Here is a 27,871-nt window from a genome sequence, read left to right as displayed (position 1 = left end):
TCAAGCTTTTCTAAGTGTGCATGTGATGTTTGTACCTGCGAGTCGGAGGTGTGAGTCTATTTCTGACAGGGTGAGGTTGAACGCCGTCAGTCCTCCCAGCAGTTTTTGGTTTCTGAGGTTGCTCCAGAAGGTGCTCCTCTTATGGCTGTTGCAGTGACAAATACCGCTTACAGACCACATCTTACACTAAAAAAACCAGCAAGAAAAACACACCAGTCACTATTTCATAACAGCAGGACTTTTCTTTCTATTCAAGGACTAATATTTCATGGCCTCTTCCGTATACTGAAATTCAAACTGAAGGGTTAGGGGAGGAGATTCAGCAAGGATCACATGGTATGATCAAAAACTTTATGGTTGAGTGGCTTAACAGTGAGCTGATAAAGCTAATAAAACAGATTCAACTCTTCATTTTTCCCCATATTGTCACTTGAGGCACTGTTATTAAAACAAAAAAAGATTACAGCCACTTTAAACCTACAGATACATGGCAGCATGTACCATTATTTAATTTTTGAGTTGGCAAAAAGAGACAAAAAACAACAACCAGCAACTGAATATTGTTAGATGTTAGATTCAACTCACTGTCATTGTGCACACAAGGCACACAACGAAATGATCGTTCCAGATCACTCATCCAGAGACGAGCATCTGCGGTCATGCAGCCAGAGACCGGCGATGTTAGGCAATGTGGTTTAAGTGTCTTGCCCAAGGACACAACGCAGCGCAGGGACAGAGGCTCGAACCTGCAACCTTCCGGCTACAAGGCGAGGGCCTACCCACTGCGCCACTGCCACAATGGCGAACCCTCGAAACAGTGGTCAGATACATTTTGGCCTGTTTACATCAACACCTACCAGTGAGGCCAGCTCATCGCAGATGTAGCAGAAGCACTGATCGCAAATGAGCTGGTTACTGTCTGCTGGTGCTCGAGTCTCCATCTCTGCAGGCCTGAACATGCCAGACGAGAAGAAGTATGAGTACCTGACACTGTGAGACAGGGGTAAAGAGCACTGATGGCCATTTCAATGTGTGTCTCACGTAAAAGGGTGTATGGGACAGTCAAAGCGAGCGTGAGGCAGCACATCAGCATGGCGGGAGAAGGTCACGACCAGGTCTTCCTCCAGAAGGCTGGGAGACGGCTGGCAGTCTGGAAGACAAAGACTGCTGGTGATTATTCACACCATCATCTACCAACACACGGAGCTTATGGACAAAATGAAACCGCTGTCACCTTTCTTCTTCACCTCCTCCTCCACCTCCACGATGAGGCAGGACATGTCTTTGCCCTCATCATCATCATCATCACTACTTAGGATGATTATTTCTCCACTGTCTGCTGCCGTGCACATCAGAAATGCCTGGCGAAAAAAAAGGGGGGGGGGAGTAAAGACAAACATCAGTTCCCAGATGCAGATTTGAGTAACCCAGCAGAGCTGACTCATGCACCAAACCCTGCGTGTTAAAAGGCCTCTGGCTCAGCTGTCTGCTTTGTTAGGAGTTTATGAGGAGTTGTAAAGTTTACAGGTCATCCTCTCTGGATGAAACTGTGTTATTCTGTAGCGTCACTGTCCCAGCCAGGCCCAACATGGCTGCATTATTGTTTTCTTACTTTTTAAAGGACAGTTACTTATTTTACACGTTTATAAAAACACGTAAAAAAGTCGAGCTCGCCCTATATTTTACGGTCAAACGCGTGACCGTAAACCACCTAAATGACCGCGTCAGTCCCGTGCACGGTAATTTTCTTACCTTGCTGTTTGTTGGTCTGCCGCTGTACCAAAATAAGTTTCTGTTGGCGCCTGGCGACTGAAATTTCACCGTCACCGGATGTGATGGCGTTTCTTCCTCTGCTACTGTTTCTTTTCAGCGGCTGGAAAACAGCTTTATGCTGCATTACCGCCGCCTCCCGCACAGGAGATAAAAAAAAAAAACTAAAACAAAATCATCCATCTCATAAAAATGAAGGGAAAATTTGGCGCACCGCAGCATAACACGAAGTCAGTTCAACTTTGTCAGTCCCTTAGGAAGCATAACATTTACATTTCATTTTGCATAAGTAACTTTCTCTTGTGCACTGGTCTGTCCTCCCCTCTAGTGGGCTTTGCTGAGGCAGGATCGCGAAAACAGGCACACCACACACCAAGCCTCTCTTGTAGTGATGGGTCGGTCGCGAACGATCCGGCTTTAAGAGCCGGCTCTTTGAAGTGAACGACGTGAGCCGTTTATTTTTTTTTTTTTTTTTTTTTTTTTGTGTGTAAGCCGCATGTGACTGGTTAAGATGATTGGAAGCATATGATCGTCTACACTGAGCAGGAGGGGAGGGTCCACACTGCGCAGTGAGTAAACAAACACCAGAGAGGGATATGGAGCTAAATTGGGGCCATAAAGTTTGTTCGAAAAAAAAAAAAATTGAAACTGAAAAATTATTTTGAACCCAAAAAAAATTTTAAACAGGAAAAAAAAAGTTTTGCAACCAAAAAAAAAAATAGTTTGAAAATGAAAAAAAGTTTTGCAACTGAAAAAAAAAGATGTGAAACTATATTTCAAAACTACATTTCAGATTCAAGTTTTTTTTTTTTCACTTTCAGATTTTTTTTTCGCAGTTTCAATTTTTTTTTTCCGAGTTCAAACTTTTGGCCCTGTTTTGGCGTGGGGGGCGGAGCCTCAGATGACGGGGGTGTGGAATCATGACTGACAGCTCAACACAGTGGCTGAACAACATGGTCCCAGCTGTTGCATTCAGGGTCCAAGGGAACTGGAAATGTCTTTAATGCAGCATTGATATTCTATATGTATGTGATTAGTTTTGAAATATATTTTTTAGGTTTTACATCTTTTTTTTTCAGTTGCAAAACTTTTTTTCACTCTGGGTGAGAGGCTACGTCTTATTCAGCTGTTTGCGGCTTGTAAGGTCAGGAAACCCGCGATTCACCAGCAATCGCCTGGCATTAAAGGATTATTCTGATAGAGAGCAGACTGCAAATTTAAAATTTAATATTGAGCAGGCTGCACAAACAACCTACATAGGCAGTGGCGGTCCTAGCCTGTTTGGCGCCCTGGGCGAGCATCCCCGCCGGCGCCCCCCCCCCCCACACACACACACAATAGCGATCGCCGCACTACTACACTTGGGGGGGTAATGAGCGACTGCTGTGTGGTGTATGTAGCTTTCTGCCATGGTCTGACAGACAGGCTTTAACAGAAGGTCCCCCCACCATCACAGGCACACTCAGAATTTCTTTTAAATTTTTATTTGAAAAAACATGGAAGAAACTGAAATATTACACAGCTTCTGCTTACCTTTATCTTTGCTTGTTTCTCCTCTTCTTCTTTTCTCTTTTTCCTAAACTGTGCACCTGATGGCTTTGACCTTTTCCTTTCCATCTGCCACAATTCGCCACCACCACCGCCCATCCCCAGGGTTGTCAGATCTGACTGACAGTTGCCAGCCCAACACAACAAAACCTCCACTGAAACTCATGTTAATAGCACCAGGTGTGATATATATTTAAATATACAAGCTATGGGTAACTTGTTAAAATTTTGGCTGCTTTTCACCATATTTGGTAGGTTTTTAGGAAGTTTTTATTGTAAAATTATATATCTATATAATTTTATAATTATATAGAAATATCTATATAATATTCCACCCCAATGTGTTCACAAGCTGCCCAATCTGGCAACACTGCGCCATCCACCAACATTTGTCCAAACTGTCTAGATTCGTATTTGTGTTATTTTTTTTATCAGGATTCGGGTTCACACAAATACTGTGATTTAATGACCATATTTACAGTATTATAAATGAAATTGGCTTTGTGTTCTATCAGTTGTGTGCATCTAATTTTATTAGACGCACAGATTCATTCTGTGGAACATGGGAGGAAAAAAAAAAAAAAAGAGTCAGTTTTGCATATCTCGCAAAAGTTTTGCGAGATCCTGAGTTACTTTTGCGAGATCTCGCAAAACTTTTCAATATTAGGACATACACTTCGCGTTAATCTTGATATGGCAGTGTCCGTGAGGATAAAAGGTTTGGCGAGAGACTGCCAGCAAAAGTCGCCTTTATTTATAATTCAGCAGTTACTGTTGGCTGTAACCAGGCCCAAACTGTACAGGCATGAATGAATGAACCCGGCTGACAGTCTCACTCTCACGCCATCACTGCTTCACTCGACTCGCACCCCAGGCTGAGAGGAGAAGGGGGCGGGGCAGCGCTGTGTGTGTGACGATCGAGTGAAGCAGTGACAGCGAGACAGAGAGAGAATCCCCCGCCTGCCCTTTTTCTTCTGTTACAACCTGTCTGACCATGGCAGAAAGCTACATGCAATACACAGCAAGCAGAGGGCGCCCATTATCCCACAAGTGGAGCAGTGCGGTAGGCGTTGCTGCGGCGATCGCAATGCGTTGGGGGGAGGGGGGCGGTCATGCCGCCCTAGATGAAATGCCGCCCTGGGCGGCTGCCCATGTCGCCCATATCAGAAACCGCCACTGTACATAGGTATACTATATACGAATTGTTCATCCCTTAGTGTAATTAGAACAAAACAGGGCAGGTCATCAGGCAGGAGAAACAGGATCAACTCCTCAAAGGCCCTTGTTTTTTCTGATTTCCAATCTTTTGTTTTATAATTTGTTTTTGGAGCACTCTATTATATGTTGAGTATATAAGAAATGTTTGATATAGGCCTAATGTATGCTTTTACATTAGTAATTCATTTGACACATTTTTAAAAAAAAATTAAAATCTAAGGAGCCATTTGGGAGCCGAAAGAGCCGGCTCTTCTTTGGGAGCCGAGCCTAAAGAGCCGGCTCTCTGAAAAGAGCCGGAATTCCCATCACTACTCTCTTGTGCAGCTGACAGCACAGCAGGAAACTTGAAATTGAACGGAAATATAAAGCCATTGCTGGAGAATCAAGCTCAAGTGAATCAACAGATCAAACTGAACTCATACAAAGGCACAGTAGTAAATTCTTAGTCTTGTACTGATTAAAGGTTTGAGTGGCTGCAGATTTTCAGGGTTTGAATTGTGCTGCAGCAGCAAGTTTGGGAGTGGATGCTTTAGAAATCAGAAATAGATTATGTTGTGGACACCCCACCGGCCTCCTATTGTGCGAGGATTCAGGGATTTATCTCCAGTGTTAGAAGTTCCAGTGGACAAAGGTTGACCATGAAAATTCACCCTTCTTGCAAATGAACTGAGCAAACCTCACCTTTCCCAAAGCCCCTCAACTTATTTACAAATGCAGAAAACTGCCACATTTAACAGTTGCTGATGAAACTATTGTTTATTGAAATATCGATCTATATCATTATCCAGTTAATCTGAAATCCACTCATTCTAACTGCAATATGACTCACTGTATGCTATTAATTGGTCAGAAAATAGCGTAGGGTAATTTTAAAATGAAAGCATAATCAAGCAGATGGAAAGAAGGAGGTTTAATGTATCAATATAAAATACAATGACGTCACTCTTTCAAGAACAAAGCGAACACACGAGCCACTATTTTGACATTTTGATTCGTAAAGTTCATCGAAAACAAGCAGCGGTTCATGGAGCGGTGGCGATTTCCTGCGGTGTTCAGTTATACAGCGGACACGCTGCTGCTCGTCTTGTCCCTCTTACGAGTATGATATCTCCTGGCTGCTGCTCTCTGGTTCCTCTGGGTCTCCGTCAGTCCATCTGCCGCCTCTGTTGTCAGCGCTGCAGCATCTGTCTGGGACTGCAGCTCCGCCTGCGTCTCCTCGGCGCTCTGAGCAGGCATGTGCCTGAGCCACTGCTGGTAGTAACCACGGAAACCGTCAATTTGGACCAGATAGTTGTTTCTGGATTTGTACTGGAATAGCGAGAGGAGAGAGGGTGCCAAAGAACAAGGGGAGCAGAATGAAGGGAGAAACATGAGTCATACTGTCACCTTACACGTTAGAGAAGAAGTTGTTGATAGACTGCGGTGCAGCGTTGCAGACACAGAGGCACTCGGATTGACAGGATACACACTTTTAAGTAGAGCAACAACACAGTACTGGAAATGTGTCAAAGGGCTGCGAGCTTTAGTATGCCTCTTTTTCATTCACTTGTAACCTGACTCCATCAATTCTTTTAAAGTTGTGGAGACATTAAGATTGAAAAATATATAAATAATAATAATACAAAAATTTTAATCATATTTTACTTTGGTGGTCTGCTTGTGTATTTTAACATCGGATGGATTCCCAACTTCTCCGTTTTGGACCGCAACTGCTGATAACTGTTCTGCTCTGCAGCCTCAATGAGCCACCAGCTGTAGTCTATGATAAGAGACTCACCAGAGAGGCAGCTAATTATATGGTACATTACTTATTTGTGACAATGTACTTTGCAATTTAAATATTTTTATAAGAAAAACCTTATACACGCATATCTTAATAATTAAAGGAAAAGAGCATGCATGTCTTCCTTAGTGGCACACCTGTATGTGCCACTAAAGAGGGCCCCTAAATCTGTTGGAAGCACTGTGACACGCCCCCATCATTACACCTATGCTCAGAAGTGTCCCAACGGTGCACTTTTTACTGTGTGCATGCTGACCTGGTCGTAATTTGGAGGATATTGTGCAGCAAACTCCAGCTGTCTGATGATGACCTCATTAGGCCACACTTTCATGTCACTCATGCTTTTCAGGATTGTTTTGAGGTAGGCGTAATCCAGTCTGCGACTTGCTCGGCCAATCAGAGCAGAGAACACGTGGACGTTAGGCCTCAGTCCTGCTTCCTGAGGAGAACCGAGAGCAAAGTTAAGAAGAAAGAAAGCTAACAGATTCTTCTGTCCGTCCTCTACATGTACTACTACTCTTATACAAGTACTATTCACATTACTGTAATATTTGTAAGTTTCATCAATATCTTCATTAGTGCAGCCAGCAGTATCATTGTCAATCTTTTGGTAAGCTCTGTGTTTACAATGGGCTGTAAATAAAAGATGGAAAATGCACATCTGTCTTAACCCTGCATTCTTTCCACTGACCAGCAGGGGTCGAGTCCTCTGCTTTTCACTTGATTTATGACCTCACTAATAACGCCAGTGACACAATTCAAGGTAAAAATTGCTCCACTGTATCTTCTCCACATGTGTTTTGTCACCTCGATGTTTTTCAGCAACTGAAGACCATCTTTCTGTCGGTCGCAGCCTAATGCAAGGCATCCAAATGTCTGCAAGTCCACATTTACATTGCGCTGCCGCATCACACTCAGAACAGCCTGAAAAGTGAAACAAGTGTGTCAAAAGCAGCAATTAAAAAAAAGGAAAAAAAAACTCCAGATTTGTTAACATTTGCACAAGTTTTGAATTTGTGTGCTTTGTTCCGACAGATTTACAGAAATGAGACAGACAAAAGTTTCTCTAAGAGGTTGCTCCAATGAAAACTGCTTAGTACAGCCAGGGCTGCATTAAGAGGGATGGGGTCACTAGAAACAAACAGCAGACACTCCCTACATGGCTCTGTGCAAATTAAGATAAGTGAAAAAATAAAAGTGCGTTTGTGCGTGCACCTTTGCCCCTTCCAGGTCACCGGCTCTGGCTGATCTGCGAATCACCGAGTTGAAGAACGCGATGTCAAGCTTCACCCGATGCTCTTTGGCGACCTTTAACAGCACCTGCAGAGACTGGTAGCCCGGCTCCATCGTGTCAGCCAGCAGGGTCAGAGTCTTGAGGTCTGGACTGAGTCCATTAGCTTCCATCTTCTCCAAGAAACCCTTAGCGCCACCAATGAGGGCGAGCCTGTCAGATGCTTCATCTACAGTGCCGAGGGAGACCACAGTGCCTCTTTTACCCTCAAAAAGTTCCAGCAGGTTAGGAGCGGAGGAATCAGCTGCTAACTCAACGGGTAATGAGACATTTTCTGTTTGTCTGACTGGTATCAAGTGTGTTGAGTCTTGCCTGCTGTTGAACTCCTCGCTACTATCTTGCTTTGGATCAGGCTGGATAAACAGCTGTCTCTCAAGAAGGTCGATGTCTATAACATCCTTGCGCCTGGACTCTGACACATCTTTGCTCTCTTTCTCACAGTCAGTCCTCAGCAGAATGGCAGTGGCCAAGGCGGGATCACCAAGTCCACAATCTCTGACAGTCCTCAGGAGCAGGTTATAGTTCTTTGAGTCAGGAAGAATCCCTGACCGCAGCATCTGGCGCCACACCTGAAATGAACATTAAGAATGAGTTCATTTGTGTAGTGATCATGAATATTGCTTTATGACCCCCTGATGTATCGCTATTGCAGTTTTAGGATAATTTTGATGTTTAATCTCAAAAATACCCCATACTGAAGTATTTGCTGCCTCGAAATCATTACATACCTGTAAAGCCAATCTGAATCCTGTTTCTTTGTCCTTAAAGCAGCCCATCAGCAGGTAGTGAAAGGTCTCCTGAGTTACAGCATGTCCATTCTCCAGCATCTCCTACAAATGTGCACAAACCCATAATAAGACACAATCTGGGGAACGAGCCTCCCTTAAGCATGCAGGCGCGCGCCCTACCCTGAGCGTCTGAATGCAGGCTTGAAGGTGGTTGGTGACAGCGTGCACCTTCAGAAGAGCGTGGTACGTGATTGTGCTGAGGGGGTGGTTTTTGCGCCGGAGCTCTTGCTCTAGCTTCAGTGCTTGCTGAAGGCCGGCCTGTTTTGAAGGCGACTCGGCGCACGCGTTGAAGAGTGCGGTGTAGGTCGCATCGTTAGCATCGAGACCACGCTTCTTCATCTAGGGAGGAAAGAAATAATTACAGAGAGGGTTTCTGACTGTGTGTAAGGGTCTGTCAGAATGAATCAATAAAACATTAAGATAATGAAAAACAGCATCTACAGTGAAACTAAATTGGACCTGAAAGCCTGGCTCTTTATAGAGTTAACTGACTACAGTGGCACCCAAGATCTGCCCCCCTGAATTTGAAATAAGACTCCAATTTAGCTGAACACACTAACAGATAGAAGCCTGAAGAGCGCCTGAAGCATTAAAAGTACTAGAATCTGTTTGCTGAGTCTAGTCATTCTCCACAGATTTAGTGTTCCTGATACAAATCTGTAGGATGGATGGATTTGAGGCCTTCAGGGTTTAAAGTTGTGTTCCTCAAGAAATTCTGTGCACTATACAAATAAATATATATAACTTTGGTGGATGCAATATTTGGTATGTCAGGCAGTTACAGCGTACTGTGCTACAGTAACAGTCATTTGTATTAATAGTAGCCTCTTCTTGTGAGCATTTATTATTGGGGGGGGGGGGGGGGGGGGGGGCAAAATGTCAGAAACACATCTCAGTCATCTTTCAGCTGCTCCCTTTAGGGTGCCACAGTGGAGAGTGTGACAGTTATCTCAACCTATCCCTTGCATCCTCCTGTCACACCAACCCTCTGCATGTCCTCCCTCACTACATCCCTGAACCTCCTCTATGATCCTCTGCTTCTGTCCATCCTGGTCACTCCCAGTGAAAATATTAACATCTTCATCTCTTTCACCTCCAGCTCCCCTCTTTTTTTGTTAGTGTCACCATCCCCGAACCATACATCATAGCAGGTCTCACTACCATCTTGTAAACCCTCCCTTCCCTTCCTTCTGTCACAAATCACCCCTGACACTCGTCTCCACCCACTTCACCTGCACTCTCTTGTGCACTGCTTGTTGCTTTGGCTAGTTGACCTCAGGGATTTAAACTCCTGCACCTTCACTACCACTGCTCCTTGCATCTTCACTGTTACACCTATGGCCCTCTCATCCATACACATGTATTCTGTCTTGCTTCTACCTGCTCCCTATTTTCTCTACATATCACATCTGCAAACAGTACAGTCCACAGAGACTATAGCAGACTGTAGTAGTTGAATCAACATCTCTCTAACCTACATCATTGTAGAGTTTGAAGGCCTTTTTCAGCTGTCCAGCTCGCCCACAGCCTCCAATCAGCACCGTGTAGTTGTACTCCTCAGGCTGCAGCCTCTCTCCCTGCAGCATGTCTCTGCTGAACAAATCCAGAGCTTCCTGCAGCTGTGAGAGGACAGAGCGCGTTTATGAACATCAGGAGGGAAGAGAAAGACAGCAGGTAACATAAAACAGCTCAGCTGGACTAACCTTCTTCTCTTTGATGAGCTTTTTGCATTGTAAGAAGTACCAGTACGGTGTATTTCTCCTCCCGGGCCTCCTCCGAGGTTTAGCAGCCTCTCCTTGCTCTTCTTCGTCCCCGGTGCCGTCTTCCCGGTACTGCAGGTCCCTGAGGCCTGGGCCGCTTTTCCTGAACGACCTTCTGGACGCCATATCGGTGGACAGGGAGCCGAAGTTTTCCCAATCAGGTGGAGAAGAGGGGTCCAGCGGGTCCGTGTCCCGTCGGGAGGAGGCTGACAGGGACACAGACCTGGCATGTTGACCCGCGGGCAGCCGCCAGGCAGTCTGTGTGAGAAACCTGGATAAAGGATGCTGTGACAAATCCGGGCTTCCAGTCAGAGTCCGCGGTTCTGGTGACTTCTTAACGACTGCAAAGGCGCACAGCCTGGCAGCAGGGACCGATATTTTCCTCCCGTTTCGCACCCACGACGTCAACATGTTTAACGGTTATCAAGCTGGTTCAAAGTTAACGGACCATGTCGGATTTCTTTCTTTTTTTTTCTGCTTGACACTAAACTACAAAATGTATCACACTTCTATGGCTAGTTAGAGGAGACCTGCTGAGAACCACGATGCTTCAATGACACAAACTAACCCAGGCCTCACTAGTAGATGTGGAATTATCATCATCAACGTCTTTTTTTGGCTGTTTTTAGATTGTTGGAGTGAATTTAATAAAATCTAATAGTTAAATTAAACGTATATTGTCATTACTGGATTTCATAAATTGTTGAAAAAGATTAATCTAGTTCATTCAGAATGGCATACATAGATCGATTACATCGAGAATGTATTAGAATGCCTGTGTGGTTTTTGGACAGAGTGATATCGCCCCCAGCTGGCCATTAAAGTACATCTTTTTTCTTTTTGTGGGGTGAAGTGAGGTGACGGCTGAGAGCCGCGACTTGTTGCCTTGTTACTAAACATGCTCAGAAATATTGTCGATTCTGGCTAATATCTAATGTCAGTTCACAAGCAGTGTAAAGTCACAGGCAGGTCAGCAGGGGTCAAGTAAGCCACAGATAAAGCAGGTAATAAAAACCCTAAAGTAAAAGACCAGGCTGCTTTAGTCAGCTTTATTACCTTGTAAGGAAAGACTGGAAAAATGTTTTTTGTGCCGATGAGTCTCGATTTGTGCTGCAGTATATAGATGGTAGGGTCGGCATTTGGTACAAACAAGATGAAATCATGGATCCATCCTGTTTTGCATCAACAGTTCAGGCTGGTGATGGTGGTGTGAAAGTGTGGGGAGTATGTTCTTGGCACACTTTGGGCCCCTTAGTACCAACTGAGCATCGTTTAAACACAGCAAGCTACCTGAGTGTTGTTGCTGACCATGTCCATCCCATTATGACCACAGTGTAGTCATCTTCTGATGGCTGCTTCCAGCACGATAACACACCACATCACTAAGCTCAAATAATCTCAAACTGGTTTCTTGAATATGACCATGAGCTCACTGCACTCAAATGACCTCCACAGTCACCAGATCCAATAAAGCACCTTTGGGATGTGGTGGAGCAGGAGATTCACATCATGGATGTGCAGCTATCATGTCAACATGGACCAAAATCTCTGAGGAATGCTTCCTGCACCTTGTTGAATTTGAAGAATTGGGGATCCAACACAGTACTAAGGTGTATGACGGGGCTAGGGAGTGAATATTTTGAGCAAGTGAAGAAATTAATATCTGAAATTAAAAAACTAAGCACTTGGTATTAAAAAAAAAAAAAATTACTTTTGAGTTCCGCATTTTGCTGTTATTTTGAGGCAAAGCACTGAACTGCAGTATGGAAAGAAGTGCACCTGTTTCCTGTTACAATCCCTGCAGACACATGGATTTGTATCTTAATTTTTGATCATGCAAATTACCCGAAACCTAGAGACTAGCCCGCCTCCACAGCAACCTTAAGCTGCTGTTCAAAAATATTAGTTTCTCCTCATTCTTTAAGTCATTATCAATTATCAATATTTAAAGGCTGATATGACACTGGCTGCTGTGGCTGGGCTAAAAATCAGAAAGTTACAATCCCAGTGTAAGAGAGACAGCCTCTGTGGTATTAAGCGTATTTGAGATTCTTTAATAAACACGTGCTACATCAGTTTTTTTTTTTTTTATCTTCAGTAAATCCTCCACATGTAGCCTACTTCAGGAAATTTCACTATGTCAGACACACTGTTTGACCAAGTCACAAAGACTGACCTGTATCCAGGTATGGCTATCAATAATAGGCTAATACGCACTATGTGCTTCCCTTCAGTAAAATAGATTCACACCAAGTGAAAGATGTTTCATCAACTAGCAGGAGGAATGATTCAGAACATGAATGGAAGAATGGCACACAAGACAAGGATTAAAAATAATTTATATGGATTTTAATACGATATTTGGTACAAAGTTTAAAATACAAATGCATCCTAAAATTCATTTTGGCACTTCATTTTTAAAGAAATTGAAATGATCAGTGATAGAGAGAGAGCCACATCTCAAACACCCTGGAACTAAGTGTCAGCCTGAGTGAATCCATTTCCCTTCAATGATGAACACTGCTGTAAATGTAAACAGTCGTGACTGATGTACTGCTGGAGAGCGGCCTGAAACAGCTGTTGATGCAGCACGCAATCAGAAACCATAGTGTTGATAACATTTAAACAATCATTTTGTGAATTTGATTTCATGCAAGAAAAAAAAAAAAAAAAAAAAACCAAAAAACAATGATCACCTGATCACCTCAGCTGCTGAGCACCAATCACACTGAAACATCCTGGTGAGGTCACAATGGTGATAAATGTGGTGGTTGAGCCACGTGGCTCTGAAACAAAGTGATCCGATCCAGCAGCGTTAACGGGATATCTCTGATGACTGAGGGCAGGTCTTCATGCTGTAACGGATAGATGACCACACTGAGAGCTGAGCGCTCCGCTGAAAATCTAAAAAAGGCAGAAAACACACACAAAATGAGTGAATCTAAGAGTCCACAGTTACATATTTTGAGCGATTACAACCCCTATCTTTAAATCCACAAACACAATCACCGACCTGTCCAGCAGAGCTTTCTGCAGCGTCCGACATGCCACCAAGGTGCCGCCCATGAACATGTGGCACATGACGACGTGGCAGCATCGCTCCATGAAGGTTTCTGTGGCTGACGGGTCAAAGGTGCCGCAGCGGGAGATAAGGCAGACACGCTGCAGACGAGAGCAGCAGGACAGAGCCTCAAAGAACGACGCGTTGGCACTCAGGTAGGGCTGCTCCAACCTAAGAAACAGATGCTCGTGGTAAGTTCAATAAAAACAAAGCTGAACATACAGGTCTTCAGTTAGACTCAAACGAAGAAACAGCAAAATAAAACTGCTGAAGTCTGGTTTGCCTGTTTGAGAGTTGTCAAAATTCAGTCATTAATATTAAATACTTTGTAAAGGGAGAGTTAAAGCAGGTCAGTTTAAAAATGTGTGGGTGAGTTAATTTCATCTTATTTCAAATTAGAAAGAAAGAAAACATCCTAAAATAGCTGATAATTATTAAACCATTTATGCAGGTTAGTGCCGCTTAAATGAGATCATCTCATTTGCATATGTGAGCGTAACAGTCTAGAAAACCTGGAAAAAACAAAATATGAATCATACTTAAGTGATGTTAATGTTCCCACTACAAATGTATGAAATTACAGAGTTTTAAAGCACATTTTCGCACTCTAAGCTAGAATTCACTTCAATAGCATTTTAAAATCTGGCTTGATTTAATGATCAATTTCTGTACGCATATTTAGACCGGCCACATCTCCTTTGTACACTTTCTTAATGCAAATAATCAACTCAAAGTTTCATTGTGATGTCAGTAAGCTTATTTACCTTCATCACCCCTCGTGTTTTGCATTAACTGAAGAGGCATATAATTAAAATATGTTGGTTAGTGATTATTAAATAAGCAAAGGGATCCTCTAACCTGAGTTCCTGTAGCTGTGTGCACTGTTTAAGTGTGTCCAGCAAGGCAGCGGTATAGTTCATGGTTTTCAGTGAACCCAAATTGGCGAGGGATAACACACGCAGGTCTCTGCACTGCTTTGCCAGCTGTATTAGTCCCGTCCCCCTAAGAACTCCAGGAAGTCCAGCAAGCGTCAGGCGACGCAATCGAGGCAAAGCCTCAAGTGCCGCCAAGTGTGCATCTCCAACTCCTCGAGCCCAAGCGCACATACCACGAGGCTCCACGCTTGCACGAGTGCAGGGCTCAAGCCGAGGTAGCGTGGAGGCGAAACCCGGACCAATGAGCTCGAAGGTCTCTAAAAAAGGGCAGCCAGCTAAGAGCAAAGCAAGCCCTGATGTGCTGTCCCCTGACACTGAAGACTCTGAATCAGGCCTGTAATTCTGGAGGCCCATGCGTTGAACTTTTTTCAACCCCTGGAACAAAGGAGACGGATGGGTGTTCTGTGTTGACGTGTTACGTGTGTTTAAGCCATCTGACAGGGCGCAGGCAGGGAGAGTGAGGGAACGCAGGTGCTTGAATCGGGCTAAGCTGGCACACAGGTGGGTTTCCCCTTCCAGCCCAGCTGAGTTTTCATGATGATAGTGTGTGTGCATCAAGTTCAGGTATTTAATGTTGGAGCAGCTGTCTGCCAACTGGCTCATAGTCCCAGAAACCAGCTGATCTTCCGAAATCCTGCACTCCGAGTAAGGAGCGTGGTTGATCCCACTCAGATTCAGGCTGACCAGCTGCGCGGCATCTTTGACCCCCCCATTCAGCAGCGACTGGAACACCTGCGGCCACAGCGCCGGGCAGCGGCTGAAGCTGAGGTGTTTGGGGCTATTTCCCTCCAGAGCTTGCTTCAGCGACGCAGAGTCCAACCATGACCGAGGGAGCTGCAGCGCCACCAGGTCACCCCGCTGACCCAAGCTCTGAGCCAGTGAAGGAGCAGCAGGCCAGTGAGCTGGGTTTGGGCCGGGGACGGACACGAGGAAAACTCTGAGACGCTTCGGAACGTGGACACTGAACACTGCCAAGTAGAGAAGGAGCAAGGTCTGGTTTACCTAAAGACATAACACAGATGCATTAATTACAGTGCATGTACAGGAATGGGTTTCATGTACATTTGCACACACACACACACTCACCTCTCCTGGAGCCAGCCTGGCAGTGAACTCCTCCAGCTGTTTGTAATGTGGCACACTGCTCTGACCAACCATTAACTGACAGCAAACACCGACACCCTCTCTGGTCACATCTGGGATGTCAAACTGCAACATCAGCCTACAGTACAATAACACACACACACACACACACACACACACACACACACACACACACACACACACACACACACACACACACACACACACACACACACACACACAGTATCATTTAAATATCACCTTCTTCAAATCCAAGTCTCACAGCTGTCACATACTAAAAAATTAGTGAGCACAACATTTTATTCATGGAATAAAATATCAAGGTTGAAACTGATCTAACTTCAAACTAATTTCAGTGCAAATTCAGCAAAACTGATCGACATTCCCTCACAGCAGTGGGTCTCAAACCAGTGGGGCAAGCCTCACTGATGGGATGTAGAGCCAATGCAGGTGGGATGCAGAGAACTGGAGCAATTATGGAGTGAATTAAGTTCAATTAATCTGATCTATTGACCATTATTGTAATAAAAATCAATTTCTTTTACTGAAAGTGGCTGTATTAAAGGCCTGGCAGAACATCTCAAGCAAGGAAAGACAACATTTGTGTATATCCATGGGTTCTGGACTCTGGACTTTTCTTCTAAGTATCAAAAACAACACTTACATTTTAAAATTATGTTATGTTACTTTACAGCCTCTAAAAATGGGGGACTGTGTATAAAAATGGCTGTAATTTCTAAACCGTTAATGCAATACTTGGATTAAAGCTGAAAGTCTGCACTTCAGTCACATCTTGACTGTTTGATTTAAAATCCAGTGTGGTAATGTACAGAGGCAAAATTACAAAAATTGTCTCACTGTCCAAATACTTCTAGACTTTAACTCTGCCTGTCTCCAATGAAGGAGGCCCCCATCCTCAAGACCTGAAAGCAGTTTAGGAAGGGATCAGATATACAGTGGGCCCGGTCTAAGATTCTTACTTGCGAAGTTGGGCACAGCACGGCACTACACCGTAGCTTGGTGTCAACAGCGTCTGTCTAAGCTCTGACAGGCGGCTCAGCGAATCCACCGCCTCTGAACTGAGCTGAGCAGAGTTGAAGCCCGGCGTCACATCAAAAGCGAGAGATCTGAGCAAAGACAGGGAGGAGAGCAGACGGGACAGACGAAGGGAAGTGAGACGACACCCGGTGACATCTAGTTGTGTCACCCCTCTGCATCGTGCAATGTACTCCATGGTAGAGGCAGACAGCCAGTAGCAACCATTCAGACTGAGAGACTGCACGTGATTAGCCAGCTGCTTCAGCATGCGCCGAACCAATGTGTCATCAGCCTGGAGGGAAATAAAACGACAGATACACGTGTGTACATGGAGATTTCCAGCAATCCTGAAATGCTTAATCAGTTTCAAAGAAGGTAAGAATTAGTTTACCCGGTATTCCTCAGACAGGCTGACATTTGTGAGCAGGGTCTTGTCGTGGCACAGTGTGTGCAGCTTCTGGCAGGTGTTTGCCACGTTCAGCAGCAGGTCACACACTGGAACGTGGCGGAGGATGCACAGCAGGATCTCATCGGACAAATCTGACACCCCCACTGAGGAAGAAGACATGGTGTCCTCGTCGCACACGGCCTGAACCAGACAACAGAGTGTCAGCGTCAGGTGCCTTTAAGGCCATTTGGACAGAATCATCAAGATGCTAAAAGGTTTTTTAAAATTTACAATAGAAATGAGTGATTCTTGGTGTTTTCTTGTTAAGGTCCAGCAAAGAGAAAGAAGCAGTTTAATCAACAACATAATTTCTACCATGACACATTATACATTTTTGAAGCTGGTACATAGCGCTTCTTTTAATGTCCTGTTTTTTTAATTCATAATCTTCAGGTATATGTTACATATTCAATTTGCATATGCTGCCATTTCTCTCTGGTTTATGTTTCTTCATATAGTATAACCTCCCCACACTAGAGCTGATTCACAAACTATAGCTGAAACATTATTTAAAAGAAACAGAATAAAGCTGAAATACTTAGTGGCCGCCGTGCTCCAGCTTATATTTTTCACTGGACAGTAACACTGCGGCACAGCAGTGTTTTAATGGATGTAACACCAGGACGTTTTAGCTTAGCAGGTTTCCCAGAAAAAAAAACAAAAAAAAAACTTAAAAACAAAAATCAAAACACATATAATTCTAGCCCACCGTCAACGCCGGTAAACCAAAACCTGGGAGAAAAAGTTACGTAGAAATTGTTTGGGGTATAACCTCACCGGACCGCCGGTAACGTTTTGCAGCTAACGTTAATTCCGCTGCTCTGCTAACAAATTCTGAACGTCTGTCTCCACCAACCTGTAAAATCTGTCCATCCATGTCTGCTGAAATCCCGCACACATCCCCACTCATGCTTTTTTTTTTTTAAGAAAAAAAAAGGGGGCTCATCCACCCAGCTGGAGTTTCCTAATCATATGAACCTGCTATGAACCGTTTGCGTTAAGGTTGGCTGCACGGACCATATATGCGGCCGCACGCGACGGAAATATTTCAGTGACGGACATACTTCCTGCAGGCTGCAGAACAGGAGCTAATCTTTATAAATATTAATATTAAAACACAAATTCCTCTGTGGTAGTACATAATACAGTTTTGCAGTTTTAGTAGTTAATATTAGATATGTAGATATATAAAAATGTGGTGTGATAACAGAAGTATGTGCTTCTTTCAGCTTCTCCCTTCAGGGGGCGCCACTCTGGATTATCTGCTTCCATCTCACCTCATCCCTAACATCTCTGTTCCACCAATCCTCTGAATGTCCTCCTTCACTGCATCCATGAACCTCCTCTGAGGTCTTCATCTGGCAGCTCCAACATTCTTTGTCCAAATTATCCACTATCCTGCCTCTGCACATGTCCAAACCATCTCAGCCTTGCCTCTCTAACTTTGTCACTAAACTGCCCAACCTGAGCTGTCCCTCAGATGTACAGTACCAGTCAAAAGTTTGGACATACCTTCTCATTCAATGTATTTATTTATTTCCTACATTGTAAGTTAATACTGAAGTCACCCAGACTATGAAGGAGCACATAAGGAATCATGTAGTAAACTTGTTAAACAAACCAAAATATGTTTTAGCTTTTAGATTCTTCATGGTAGGAACCTTTGCTTTGATTACAGCGTTGCACACTTTTGTCATTCTCTAAATCAGCTTCATGAGGTAATCACCTGAAATAGTTTTCCAACAGTCTTGAAGGAGTTCCCAGAGGTGCTGAGCACTTGTTGGCTCCTTTGCCTTCACTCTGCGGTCCAACTCATCCCAAACCATCTCAGTTGGGTTTAGATCAGGTGATTGTGGAGGCCAGGTCATCTGACGCAACACTCCATCACCCTCTTTCTTGGTCAAATGGCCCTTACATAGCCTGGAGGTGTGTTTGGGGTCATTATCCTGTTGATAAACAAATGATGGTCCTACTAAGCGTAAACCAGATGGGATGGCACGTCGCTGCAGGATGCTGTGGCAGCCATGCTGGTTAAGTGTGCCTTGGATATTTAATAAATCACCAACAGTGTCACCAGCAAAGCACCCCCATACCATCACACTTCCTTCTCCATACTTCATGGTGGGAACTACACATGTAGGAACCATCCACTCACATTTTCCGTATATTACAAAGACATGGTGTTTGGAACCAAAAATCTCAAATTTGGACTCATCAGACCAAAGGACAGATTTCCACTGGTCTAATGTCCATTCCTTGTGTTCCTTGGCCCAAGACATTCTCTTCCTCTTGTTCTTCCTTAGAAGTGGCTTCTTTGCAGCATTTTGACCATAAAGTCCAGATTCACACAGTCTTCTCTGAACAGTTGATGTTGAGATGTGTGTGCTACTTGAACTCTGTGAAGCACTTAGGTGGGCTCTTATCTGTGGTGCTGTTAACTTGTGGTTTCTGAGGCTGGTAACTGATGAACTCATCCTGTGCAACAGAGGAAACTCTTGGTCTTCCTTTCCTGGGGCGGTCCTGATGAGAGCCAGTTTTATCATAACATTTGATGGTCTTTGCGACTGTATTTGAGGATACTTTCAAAGTTCTTGAAAATTTTCAGATTGGCTGACCTTCATTTCTTAAAGTAATGATGGATGGTCATTTTTCTTTGCTTAGTTGAGTAGTTCTCACCATAATATGGATTAGAACATTACTCAAATAGGGCTATTCACTGTATACCAACTCTACCTCTTCACAACACAACTGATGGTCTCAAACACATTAAGAGGGCAAGAAATTCAAGAGATTAACTCTTGACAGGCACAGCTGTTAACTGAAAGCTATTCCAGGTGACTGCCTCATAAAGATCACTGAGAAAATGCCAAGATGTTCAAAGCTGTCATCTAAGAAAGAGGTGCCTACTTTGAAGAATCTAAAATATAAAACATATTCTGGTTTGTTTAAAACTTTTTTGTTTACTAAATAATTCCATATGTATTTCTTCATTGTTTGGATGACTTTAGTATTAATCTACAATGCAGACAATTTTTAAATAATGAAAAATCACTGAATGAGATGGTGTGTCCAAACCTTTGACTGGTACTGCACTCATTTCTAATCCCATCCATTCTGTTCACTTCTGGTGAAAATCTTAACATCTTCAGCTCTGTCGCCCTGCCACCGTCTCCAAACCATACATCATAGTCTCACTACCATCTTGTAAACCTTCCCTTTCTTCTGCCACAAATCACCCCTGACACTCGTCTCCACCTGTTCCACCCTGCCTGCACTCTCTTCTTCAACTCTCTTGTGCACTGTCTGTTGCTTTGGATGGTTGACCCCAGGGATTTAAACTCACCCACCTTCACTACCTCTGCTCCTTGCACCTTCCCTGTTACACCTATCTCTCATTCACACACATGTATTCTGTCTTGCTTCTACAGACTTTCATTCCACTTCTCTCCAGAGCATACCTTGACCTCACCAGGCTCTATCCCACCTGTTCCCTCCTCTCACTACAGATCACAATTTTATATGCAAACATCATAGTCCACGAAGACTTCTGCCTGACCTCATCAGTATGCCCGTCTATCACCACTGGAAGCAAGAAGGGGCTCAGACTTGATCCCTGATGTAATCCCACCCCCCACCTTGAACCCATCTGTCACTCCTACCGCACACCTTACCTCTGTCTTTCTGTCCTCATACATCTCCTGCACCACCCTCACATCTTTCTCTGCCAATCCTGACTTCCTCATGCTAGGTGATAACACAACTATGCAGCCATGCTGGTTAAGTGTGGTTATTCACAAATCTGAGGGATTAGTAACACAAATGTATGCCAGTTACCAAATGCTCCAACTAACTGGCTCAAAATTCATCTAAATGGAAGGAACAGTGTTAAAGCATGTTAGTGTACCAATCAGCGTATCTGTGCTTCAAACTACAGGAAGATAGAAAAGTCTTTTTTTTTTTTTTTTTTGCATTTTTGGCTACAGCAGCTTTTTATCGGTAGTGGAGAGAGACAGGAAATGGGGGAAGGATACAGGGGAGGACACGTGGGCGACGAGCCAGGACTCAAACCCGCGCCACCTGCACCACTACGTATGTATGTGGTCGCCGGCTTCACCACTAAGCCACCCAGGCACATTTTATATTTTCTAAAGTTATTACTGTAAATAAATATTAAAGATTAATAACTGTTTCTCCTAATATAAAAGTTGTCCACATGATAGCACTATAATGAAAAGTTTTATAATGAAATTACACTACACTCAAAATCCATCTGTAGTGTTGGGACTGTCATGGAGGCTGACAGCTGTAAAGTTTGCTATTTGCCAGTTCACAGTTTTTAGTGTTGCCAAGTTTTGAAGAATTCATGTAATAGGATATTTGGTTGGAGCCTTTGATCCATCCTCAGCCTTTTATATTGCTGTGTTTGATGTGTGTGCAGCCCCTTATACTGACTTACAAATAAAATCCAGCCACCAACGTCATTTATGCCAAACCCTCATCTTATTTCTTAATTTGGACATCCTTGATTCCCTTCCTCACGTGGTCCTAGTCCCTCCTACATGAGATGCAAGCAGAATGGGAGGAGAAATGGGGAGCGTTAAGGCAACAGCAGGCTTTTAGGAGCATCTTTTGAGGAAATGTTTTGACCTTTAATATGTGTGGCCCACAGCTGGATATACAAATCATGGTGGGAGGACTACTCCATTTGAATTCAGAAGCCACTTCAGATATGATCAAAACTTTGAGCACTTTACTGTTTGTATATGTAACACCTATATTTCAACAAGATGAGGCGCCCTTGTTTCAGAGCCTTCATTTCAGACAGGTGCATCTCAGCTATTGTTACAGCCTAATGCTGTTATATGCATCACTGAAGCGTAAATGTTGCCAGCCTATGTAAATCACACCCCACAAATTGTGGAGTTTGTCTGTACGTAAAATTTTATAACTTAATCCAAAAAACAAAAAAAAAAAAAGTTTGACCTGTGTCACACCTTTAACTGAAGGATACACATGTGCATCCTTGTCTGGTACGCCTCTCCTCCAGAGGTATTTCAGTAAGTCTTACATAAGCTGAAACTGTACTTTGATTATGCAGTTCAAGTTTTTTTTTTTTTTCTTCTCGTTAACATTTCAAGTGTAAGGAAGCATGAGTCGGTACACTTTGTGGCCAAATGAAAATTAGGTTCCTTTAGTATCAAGATAGAGACAAAGTCAGACTGAGTCAGACATGTGCGCTTTATTGGGTTGTTGTGTACACCAGAGGCTTAAAGCCCTATGCACAAACCTTCATACACCTCAATACAAGGTACAAGCCTCGTCTATTGCATGATGACAAAAACAAACTGGACCAAGTATCATTTAAGGCTGAAAGTACAAAAACAAAACAAGTTTCAGATTACATAATTTACATATTAAGCAATACTACAGTTCTGATGGGCAGTGGGCCCACCAGAGAATAAACCTTCATAGAGGCAAATAAGGTGGTGAACAAAGACATCTGGAATGACCTACACAAACACGACAATGGACATCATGTTTCTCACACATTCACACCACCTGGGACGCTCTGTACTTCCCGCAGAGTTTCTCCCCATCAGGGGGCATGGTGCCATAGCCAGAGTGATGAGGGGAAAAAAAAAATAATAAAATGGAAGAGGTGTTGTTGACTCAGCATACACCAGTGTGGTGGTGTAGGCATGTATGCAGAGCCAGTCGTTTGGGTTTGTAGCAGTGTGTGTTTTGGTGGGGGTGGGGTGGGGACTGAGTCTGTTTAGAAGCACTTTCTGTGGACAATGCTGGGGCCGGACTCATCGTACTCCTGCTTGCTGATCCACATCTGCTGGAAGGTGGACAGGGAAGCCAGGATGGAGCCTCCAATCCATACAGAGTACTTCCTCTCTGGGGGAGCAATAATCTGCAAGGACAGAGATGAAAAGTCATCAGTACTGAAGAACAGCCCACATTTAAAAACCACTGAGAGACTGAGAACAGGAATTTTACCTTGATCTTCATGGTGGTGGGTGCCAGGGAGGTGATCTCCTTCTGCATGCGGTCAGCGATGCCAGGGTACATGGTGGTACCTCCAGACAGCACAGTGTTGGCGTACAGATCCTTACGGATGTCCACGTCGCACTTCATGATGCTGTTAAATGTAGTTTCATGGATGCCACAAGACTCCATACCTGTGGAGTGTTGGAAAGTTAGGGTTCGCATAAGGAATCATCTACAACTACTTTACAGTTCACAAATGTGCCTTAAAGTTGATGATTTTCTGATGTTACTTACCAAGGAATGAGGGCTGGAAGAGGGCCTCTGGGCAACGGAACCTCTCATTGCCAATAGTGATGACCTGTCCGTCAGGCAGCTCGTAGCTCTTCTCCAGGGATGAAGAGGAGGCAGCAGTTCCCATCTCCTGCTCAAAGTCCAGTGCAACATAGCACAGCTTCTCCTTGATGTCACGCACAATCTCACGCTCAGCTGTAAGATGGGCCAACATTTCATAGTCAGGGTTTTACTTTTCCTAGCTTCAGACATCTCATCTTTAAGACTGTCCATCTGCTCACCTGTGGTGGTGAAGCTGTAACCCCTCTCAGTCAGGATTTTCATGAGGTAGTCTGTGAGGTCCCTGCCAGCCAGGTCCAACCTAAGGATGGCGTGGGGCAGAGCATAGCCTTCATAGATGGGCACAGTGTGGGTCACACCATCACCGGAGTCCATGACAATACCAGTGGTACGACCAGAGGCGTACAGGGACAGCACTGCCTGGATGGCCACATACATGGCAGGAGTGTTGAAGGTCTCAAACATGATCTGCAGGAGAGGGGGAGAAGAGTTGAAGCAGTGCGCCTAAGAGTCAAAATAATCTGAAGTAAGCCTGTATGGGTTAGTTCAGTCATAAAGAAACGGCACACTGGTTTGAGTATTAATACTGAAACGACAATAGAAAAACTCTTACAAAACCAAGGTTTTGTTACTTTGACTCTACAAGTTAAAGTGCAGCAACCTGCTCTAATATCATCTGTTGCTTCATGCAGAAACCAGTGTAGTTATGCATGTTTTCCACTCTAGCTAAAAGTCTAATGGGTCTAATTTTAAAAACACAGCTGTGTCCATGCTGCAACTTGTCATTCCTGATGCATCACAGTGCAGAGATAGAAACCTGAAGCATCTGCAGAGTTGAAAAGATGAATCGAGGGCAGAGGAAACCTGGAAGGTTGAAGGAGCAGGAGGAAAGAGATTGAGCAGGGGAAGAAACGCCTGAGTGGCAACACAGTTTCCTGTTGGGCCCTGCAGCTGAACAGTTTCCTGACTTAGGGGAAATTTGTCAGAGAGTCAGCCATCGTTACCTGGGTCATCTTTTCCCTGTTGGCCTTGGGGTTCAGGGGAGCCTCTGTGAGCAGGACTGGGTGCTCCTCAGGGGCGACTCTCAGCTCATTGTAGAAAGTGTGATGCCAGATCTTCTCCATGTCATCCCAGTTGGTGACGATACCGTGCTCAATGGGGTACTTCAGGGTCAGAATTCCTCTTTTGCTCTGTGCCTCATCACCAACATAGCTGTCTTTCTGGCCCATACCAACCATTACACCCTAGGAAGGCAAAGAGAAGTGTGATTACAATACAAGTCAGATACCAAGATTACAAAAGGCATTTAAGATTTATGGCAGAATATGCACCTGATGCCTGGGGCGTCCAACAATGGAGGGGAACACAGCACGTGGAGCATCATCTCCTGCAAAGCCAGCTTTGCACATACCGGATCCGTTGTCAACAACGAGGGCGGCAATTTCGTCTTCCATTTTCTGGATGAAGGAGAGACAGAAGGAGGAGAGGATGTTAGACCTGATGTTAAGCGGTAGTGTGTGTTACATCTGGCAAACAGCCTGGCTAAATCTTGTCGTTATAGGGAATGGACGCTGGATGTCGCAGTGGCGCGGGATTGAGTCCAAATCCAGAGCTGAAAAACAAAGGCAGTTTCTCACTCGGCCATGGCCATATAAGGCAAAAGTGAGCGCAGCTTGGAGACAGCAGCAGACCGGCCCGGAAGCCGCCCCGTGTGTCGCTAAACCTCAAATGACACCGACAGCCGACCACTCCCTTCACCGAGCTCACCATAGCTGTTAACCACAGACAGCTGCTTCATAGCTGAATGAACTCCTAAGTCAATCACTGTTAAATCAGTTAACGCTTTACGTCGTGACCGCCGCGTTTACAAGGTTATATGAACAAAAAAAAAAAAAAAAAGGCAACTTCGCACTTTTTTTTTTTTTATAACTCATACGTACCTGGATTAGCAAATTACTTCACAGCTGCAGTGACACAGCAAAAACGGTACATTTTACAAGTTCTACCTACAAAATTAGTGAAGTCTTCATAAGCCTAATCCGTGTAATCTGCAATTATCTGTCTGTGTTTGAAACCGGAGCCACCAGAACTGCAGACCGTGCAGAAGCAGACGCTTACATGTAAGCGAGAAGGTCAAAGCTTTTTAACGCAGTCTCATTAGAAAAGCGATGACAGCGTCGAGCAGCGGGGTTATTTCACACCCGCTTAAATATCAAACATCATGTCTACGCGTTTCTGCGCCGCACTGTTATACACACAGTATCCTCGTCAAACTGCGACGGTTATAATAAGAACGCTATAACGCATAACAAGCGGCTTTTAACCATCACCTCAACTTGAATGAAGTCTCGAAGAAAAACCTTGCGTCGCAAGTTAAGCAGTGGGATAACAAACAGCAACAATTAAAAAAAAAACTGGCGCTTGAAATGTTAAATGAAAGCATTTAAAATAAGAGGAAAAACTTCCACCGGCATCCTGCAGTTGTCTTACCTGTGTGAGGGAGGGTTTTCGGTGGAGGAGAACTGTGACTGAGCGCTACACTCTGGTACGACTTAGTGTCTGAACTTGACTGCAATGAAGGCCAATAAATTGGAGGATTTTATCAGAGCTCGTGCTGCAGCCCCTCTCCATAAAAGGAGAACTTTCCGTACGGCGCCCGCTGATTGGTTCAGCTGCATCCACTGGGTGTGGCGCATGCAGATAATGGCTCTGCGCTCTGACATGGCAAGAGGGGGGACAAGTTCCACTAAACTAACCTATATACCCCCAAAGTTATCAGTCTGGGGTCGTTCAGTGTTCAGTACAGCTTCCTTTTTCTTTTTCTTTTTTTTAATCATCTGCCATAATTATCGCAGTGATGATGATACAGAAGTGGGATAGACACGTTGGCAACAAATCACACAACTCTTACTGCAAAGCACAAAACGCTTCTTGAGTAAGAAACCAGTTGAAATATGTGCTTTTATGTATTAGGTTTTACTTCACTAGGCGGTGAATGAATGCAGTCCATAATATAATAGCTTTGCCATCATCTACACTGTGAAGGGGCCTGGGTGTCCTGATTATAGTCTCACTCTTATAAATACCCATGAATATTTATATTTGTGCACCGGAAATCTAACAGACGAATTATGATTTACCTAATTTAATTCACGAGTCCGAGGAGTGGTGCAGGAGTGGATTTCACCATTGCATTCTCCTATTTGTTTGCAGATACTCATTGGCAGTGCCATGACTGGGGATGGGGTTTGGAAGGGTGGAAGTGAGGGGGAGTTCTAATCTCAGGGTCACTGACAGCACGGTTAACACCCTATCTGACTCCTCTGCCCTGGCATACCACCGTCTCTCACACATCACACACACACACAAACACATGCAGTGCAGAGTGACAGCGTTGCATGTGGTCAGGGTGAGGTGGTCTAGTGTTTACAGCATAACTCAGGAGACTGTAAATCCCTTATCTCTCATCACGTCACAGGTATTGCGCAGTTGAGTTTACAGGACTGAGTAACCTTGTAGCCCATAATAAGGTGTGATAAACAGGTGTGTCATTTTCAGAACATACCTATGTTTGGAGTCAAAACAACACTATTAGGCCTGGTTTGATTATTACTATTAGGAACATGAAAATGAGTCACTTGGATATGCAAATAGCCTACACACCTCATCATGTACACAGCCAGGTATTTCACACACCACTGTGCCTCTCTGACCTGAAATCATTTCAGTGCATGTTGATTTAAAAAATTTTTTTTATAATGAAAATCCTGCAAAGCTCATCTTATAAGTTGATCAGAGACTTGGTGGGTGGACGGACTTTAACTCAAAAAGGGCACGGGACAAAGACTCATAAACTTACACTAGGAATTCTCACCGGCTCTACGTGTTCCTAATAAGGATATTTGGGAGCTGGTTCACCAAAAGGCACAGGAAGTAAGTTTTTACAGTGCCTCACTTCTACAGATGTACAGAGGAAGTGACCACACACACACACACACACACACACACACACACACACACACACACACACACACACACACAGGGATATATGGCCAGGTGTGTAGCAGCTTGGGATGACACAGGAGGAGTTAAATGAGGAAATCAGGGAATTGGCTTTTCAGCTCGGCATTATCCTGCTTTGGACCGATGCTAAACACACACACACACACACACACACACACACACACACACACACACACACACACACACACACACACACACACACACACCAAGTATAGACCCAGGGCACCACCATCCCTTTAAGAGTTCCTTTGGATGACGTCCATATAAGGAGATATTGGAGAGAGTCACATGGGGGGAAGAATGCGCTGCTCCGGTCATGTGACCACTCTGAGGAAATGAATGAATCTCCCTTTTTAAGGCCATGTATGTATGTATGTATGTGTTTGTTTCTCACCGTTCACCTTTCCTCCGTATGCTTCAGTCAAATTTTAAAAGCGACTTGATAGCTAAAATTAAAAAAAAAAAAACTCTTTTAAACTTTGTTCTGCTTAGATAGTACAGCAGTGTCTCAGTGGTTCCTCATGCCTTTCCTTGAGCAATTTCAGAACTAGGCAGCGTGCATGACTCATGCACGCATTACAACACACACATGCAGGCACTCCCTCCCTGCATTGCTCACTCACACAGAGTCAGAGAAACTCAGGCCTGGGTAAGGCCAGCTCTCACTAAGACCGTATATGGAAGAAGCTGGCAGGTAGCTTCTGTCCACTTCTCACTCATCCCATTCTCTCTTGCTCCCTCCTCTCTCCCTTTAAACAC

General features: G+C 44.1%; 4 protein-coding genes across 6 annotated transcripts in view; all 4 read right to left on the bottom strand.

Moving 5' to 3' along the window:
- The window catches only part of LOC115783487 (uncharacterized), a 7,697-nt gene extending 5,832 nt beyond the window's left edge, over positions 1-1,865 (bottom strand). The window contains exons 1-5 of the mRNA XM_030734365.1: positions 1,753-1,865; positions 1,235-1,361; positions 1,042-1,150; positions 858-951; positions 36-186 (exon numbers count right to left, since the gene is read on the bottom strand). Coding sequence (XP_030590225.1) covers positions 36-186; positions 858-951; positions 1,042-1,150; positions 1,235-1,352 — 472 coding nt within the window. The 5' untranslated portion in view covers positions 1,353-1,361; positions 1,753-1,865. The remainder of the gene's footprint in view (positions 1-35; positions 187-857; positions 952-1,041; positions 1,151-1,234; positions 1,362-1,752) is intronic.
- A 3,566-nt stretch (positions 1,866-5,431) lies between these two features.
- ptcd1 (pentatricopeptide repeat domain 1) lies at positions 5,432-10,755 on the bottom strand. Its single transcript, XM_030735037.1, has 8 exons — positions 10,102-10,755; positions 9,877-10,017; positions 8,519-8,737; positions 8,339-8,440; positions 7,535-8,179; positions 7,127-7,243; positions 6,576-6,758; positions 5,432-5,844 (listed from the first exon to the last, which is right to left on the bottom strand). Exons 1-8 carry the CDS (start codon positions 10,567-10,569, stop codon positions 5,593-5,595), a joined length of 2,127 nt encoding a protein of 708 aa, XP_030590897.1. The 5' UTR covers positions 10,570-10,755; the 3' UTR covers positions 5,432-5,592.
- Positions 10,756-12,485: 1,730 nt separating this feature from the next.
- fbxl18 (F-box and leucine-rich repeat protein 18) lies at positions 12,486-17,766 on the bottom strand. Of its 3 annotated transcripts, none has more exons than XR_004020295.1 (8): positions 17,601-17,766; positions 16,688-16,885; positions 16,239-16,588; positions 15,241-15,376; positions 14,078-15,156; positions 13,172-13,390; positions 12,855-13,062; positions 12,486-12,735 (listed from the first exon to the last, which is right to left on the bottom strand). XR_004020295.1 is itself a non-coding variant. In XM_030736217.1 (8 exons), the coding sequence occupies exons 1-7, from the start codon at positions 17,652-17,654 to the stop codon at positions 12,906-12,908; spliced, it is 2,193 nt and encodes a 730-aa protein (XP_030592077.1). In that variant the 5' UTR covers positions 17,655-17,766; the 3' UTR covers positions 12,486-12,735; positions 12,863-12,905. The 3 variants fall into 3 exon arrangements, 1 of the variants encoding a protein (XP_030592077.1); XR_004020297.1 differs by lacking the exon at positions 17,601-17,766 and adding an exon at positions 17,522-17,579; XM_030736217.1 differs by having other exon boundaries at positions 12,863-13,062.
- A 4,198-nt stretch (positions 17,767-21,964) lies between these two features.
- On the bottom strand, positions 21,965-25,716 carry actb1 (actin, beta 1). Its single transcript, XM_030718548.1, has 7 exons — positions 25,580-25,716; positions 24,421-24,546; positions 24,094-24,333; positions 23,311-23,557; positions 23,033-23,224; positions 22,748-22,929; positions 21,965-22,661 (listed from the first exon to the last, which is right to left on the bottom strand). The coding sequence occupies exons 2-7, from the start codon at positions 24,541-24,543 to the stop codon at positions 22,518-22,520; spliced, it is 1,128 nt and encodes a 375-aa protein (XP_030574408.1). The 5' UTR covers positions 24,544-24,546; positions 25,580-25,716; the 3' UTR covers positions 21,965-22,517.
- Between the last annotated feature and the right edge of the window lie 2,155 nt (positions 25,717-27,871).

Source organism: Archocentrus centrarchus, chromosome 1 (genome assembly GCF_007364275.1).
Source record: "Archocentrus centrarchus isolate MPI-CPG fArcCen1 chromosome 1, fArcCen1, whole genome shotgun sequence".
Lineage (NCBI taxonomy): Eukaryota > Metazoa > Chordata > Actinopteri > Cichliformes > Cichlidae > Archocentrus > Archocentrus centrarchus.
The sequence above is the reverse complement of the archived record's forward strand: the minus strand, read 5'-3'. Positions and strand labels throughout refer to the sequence as shown.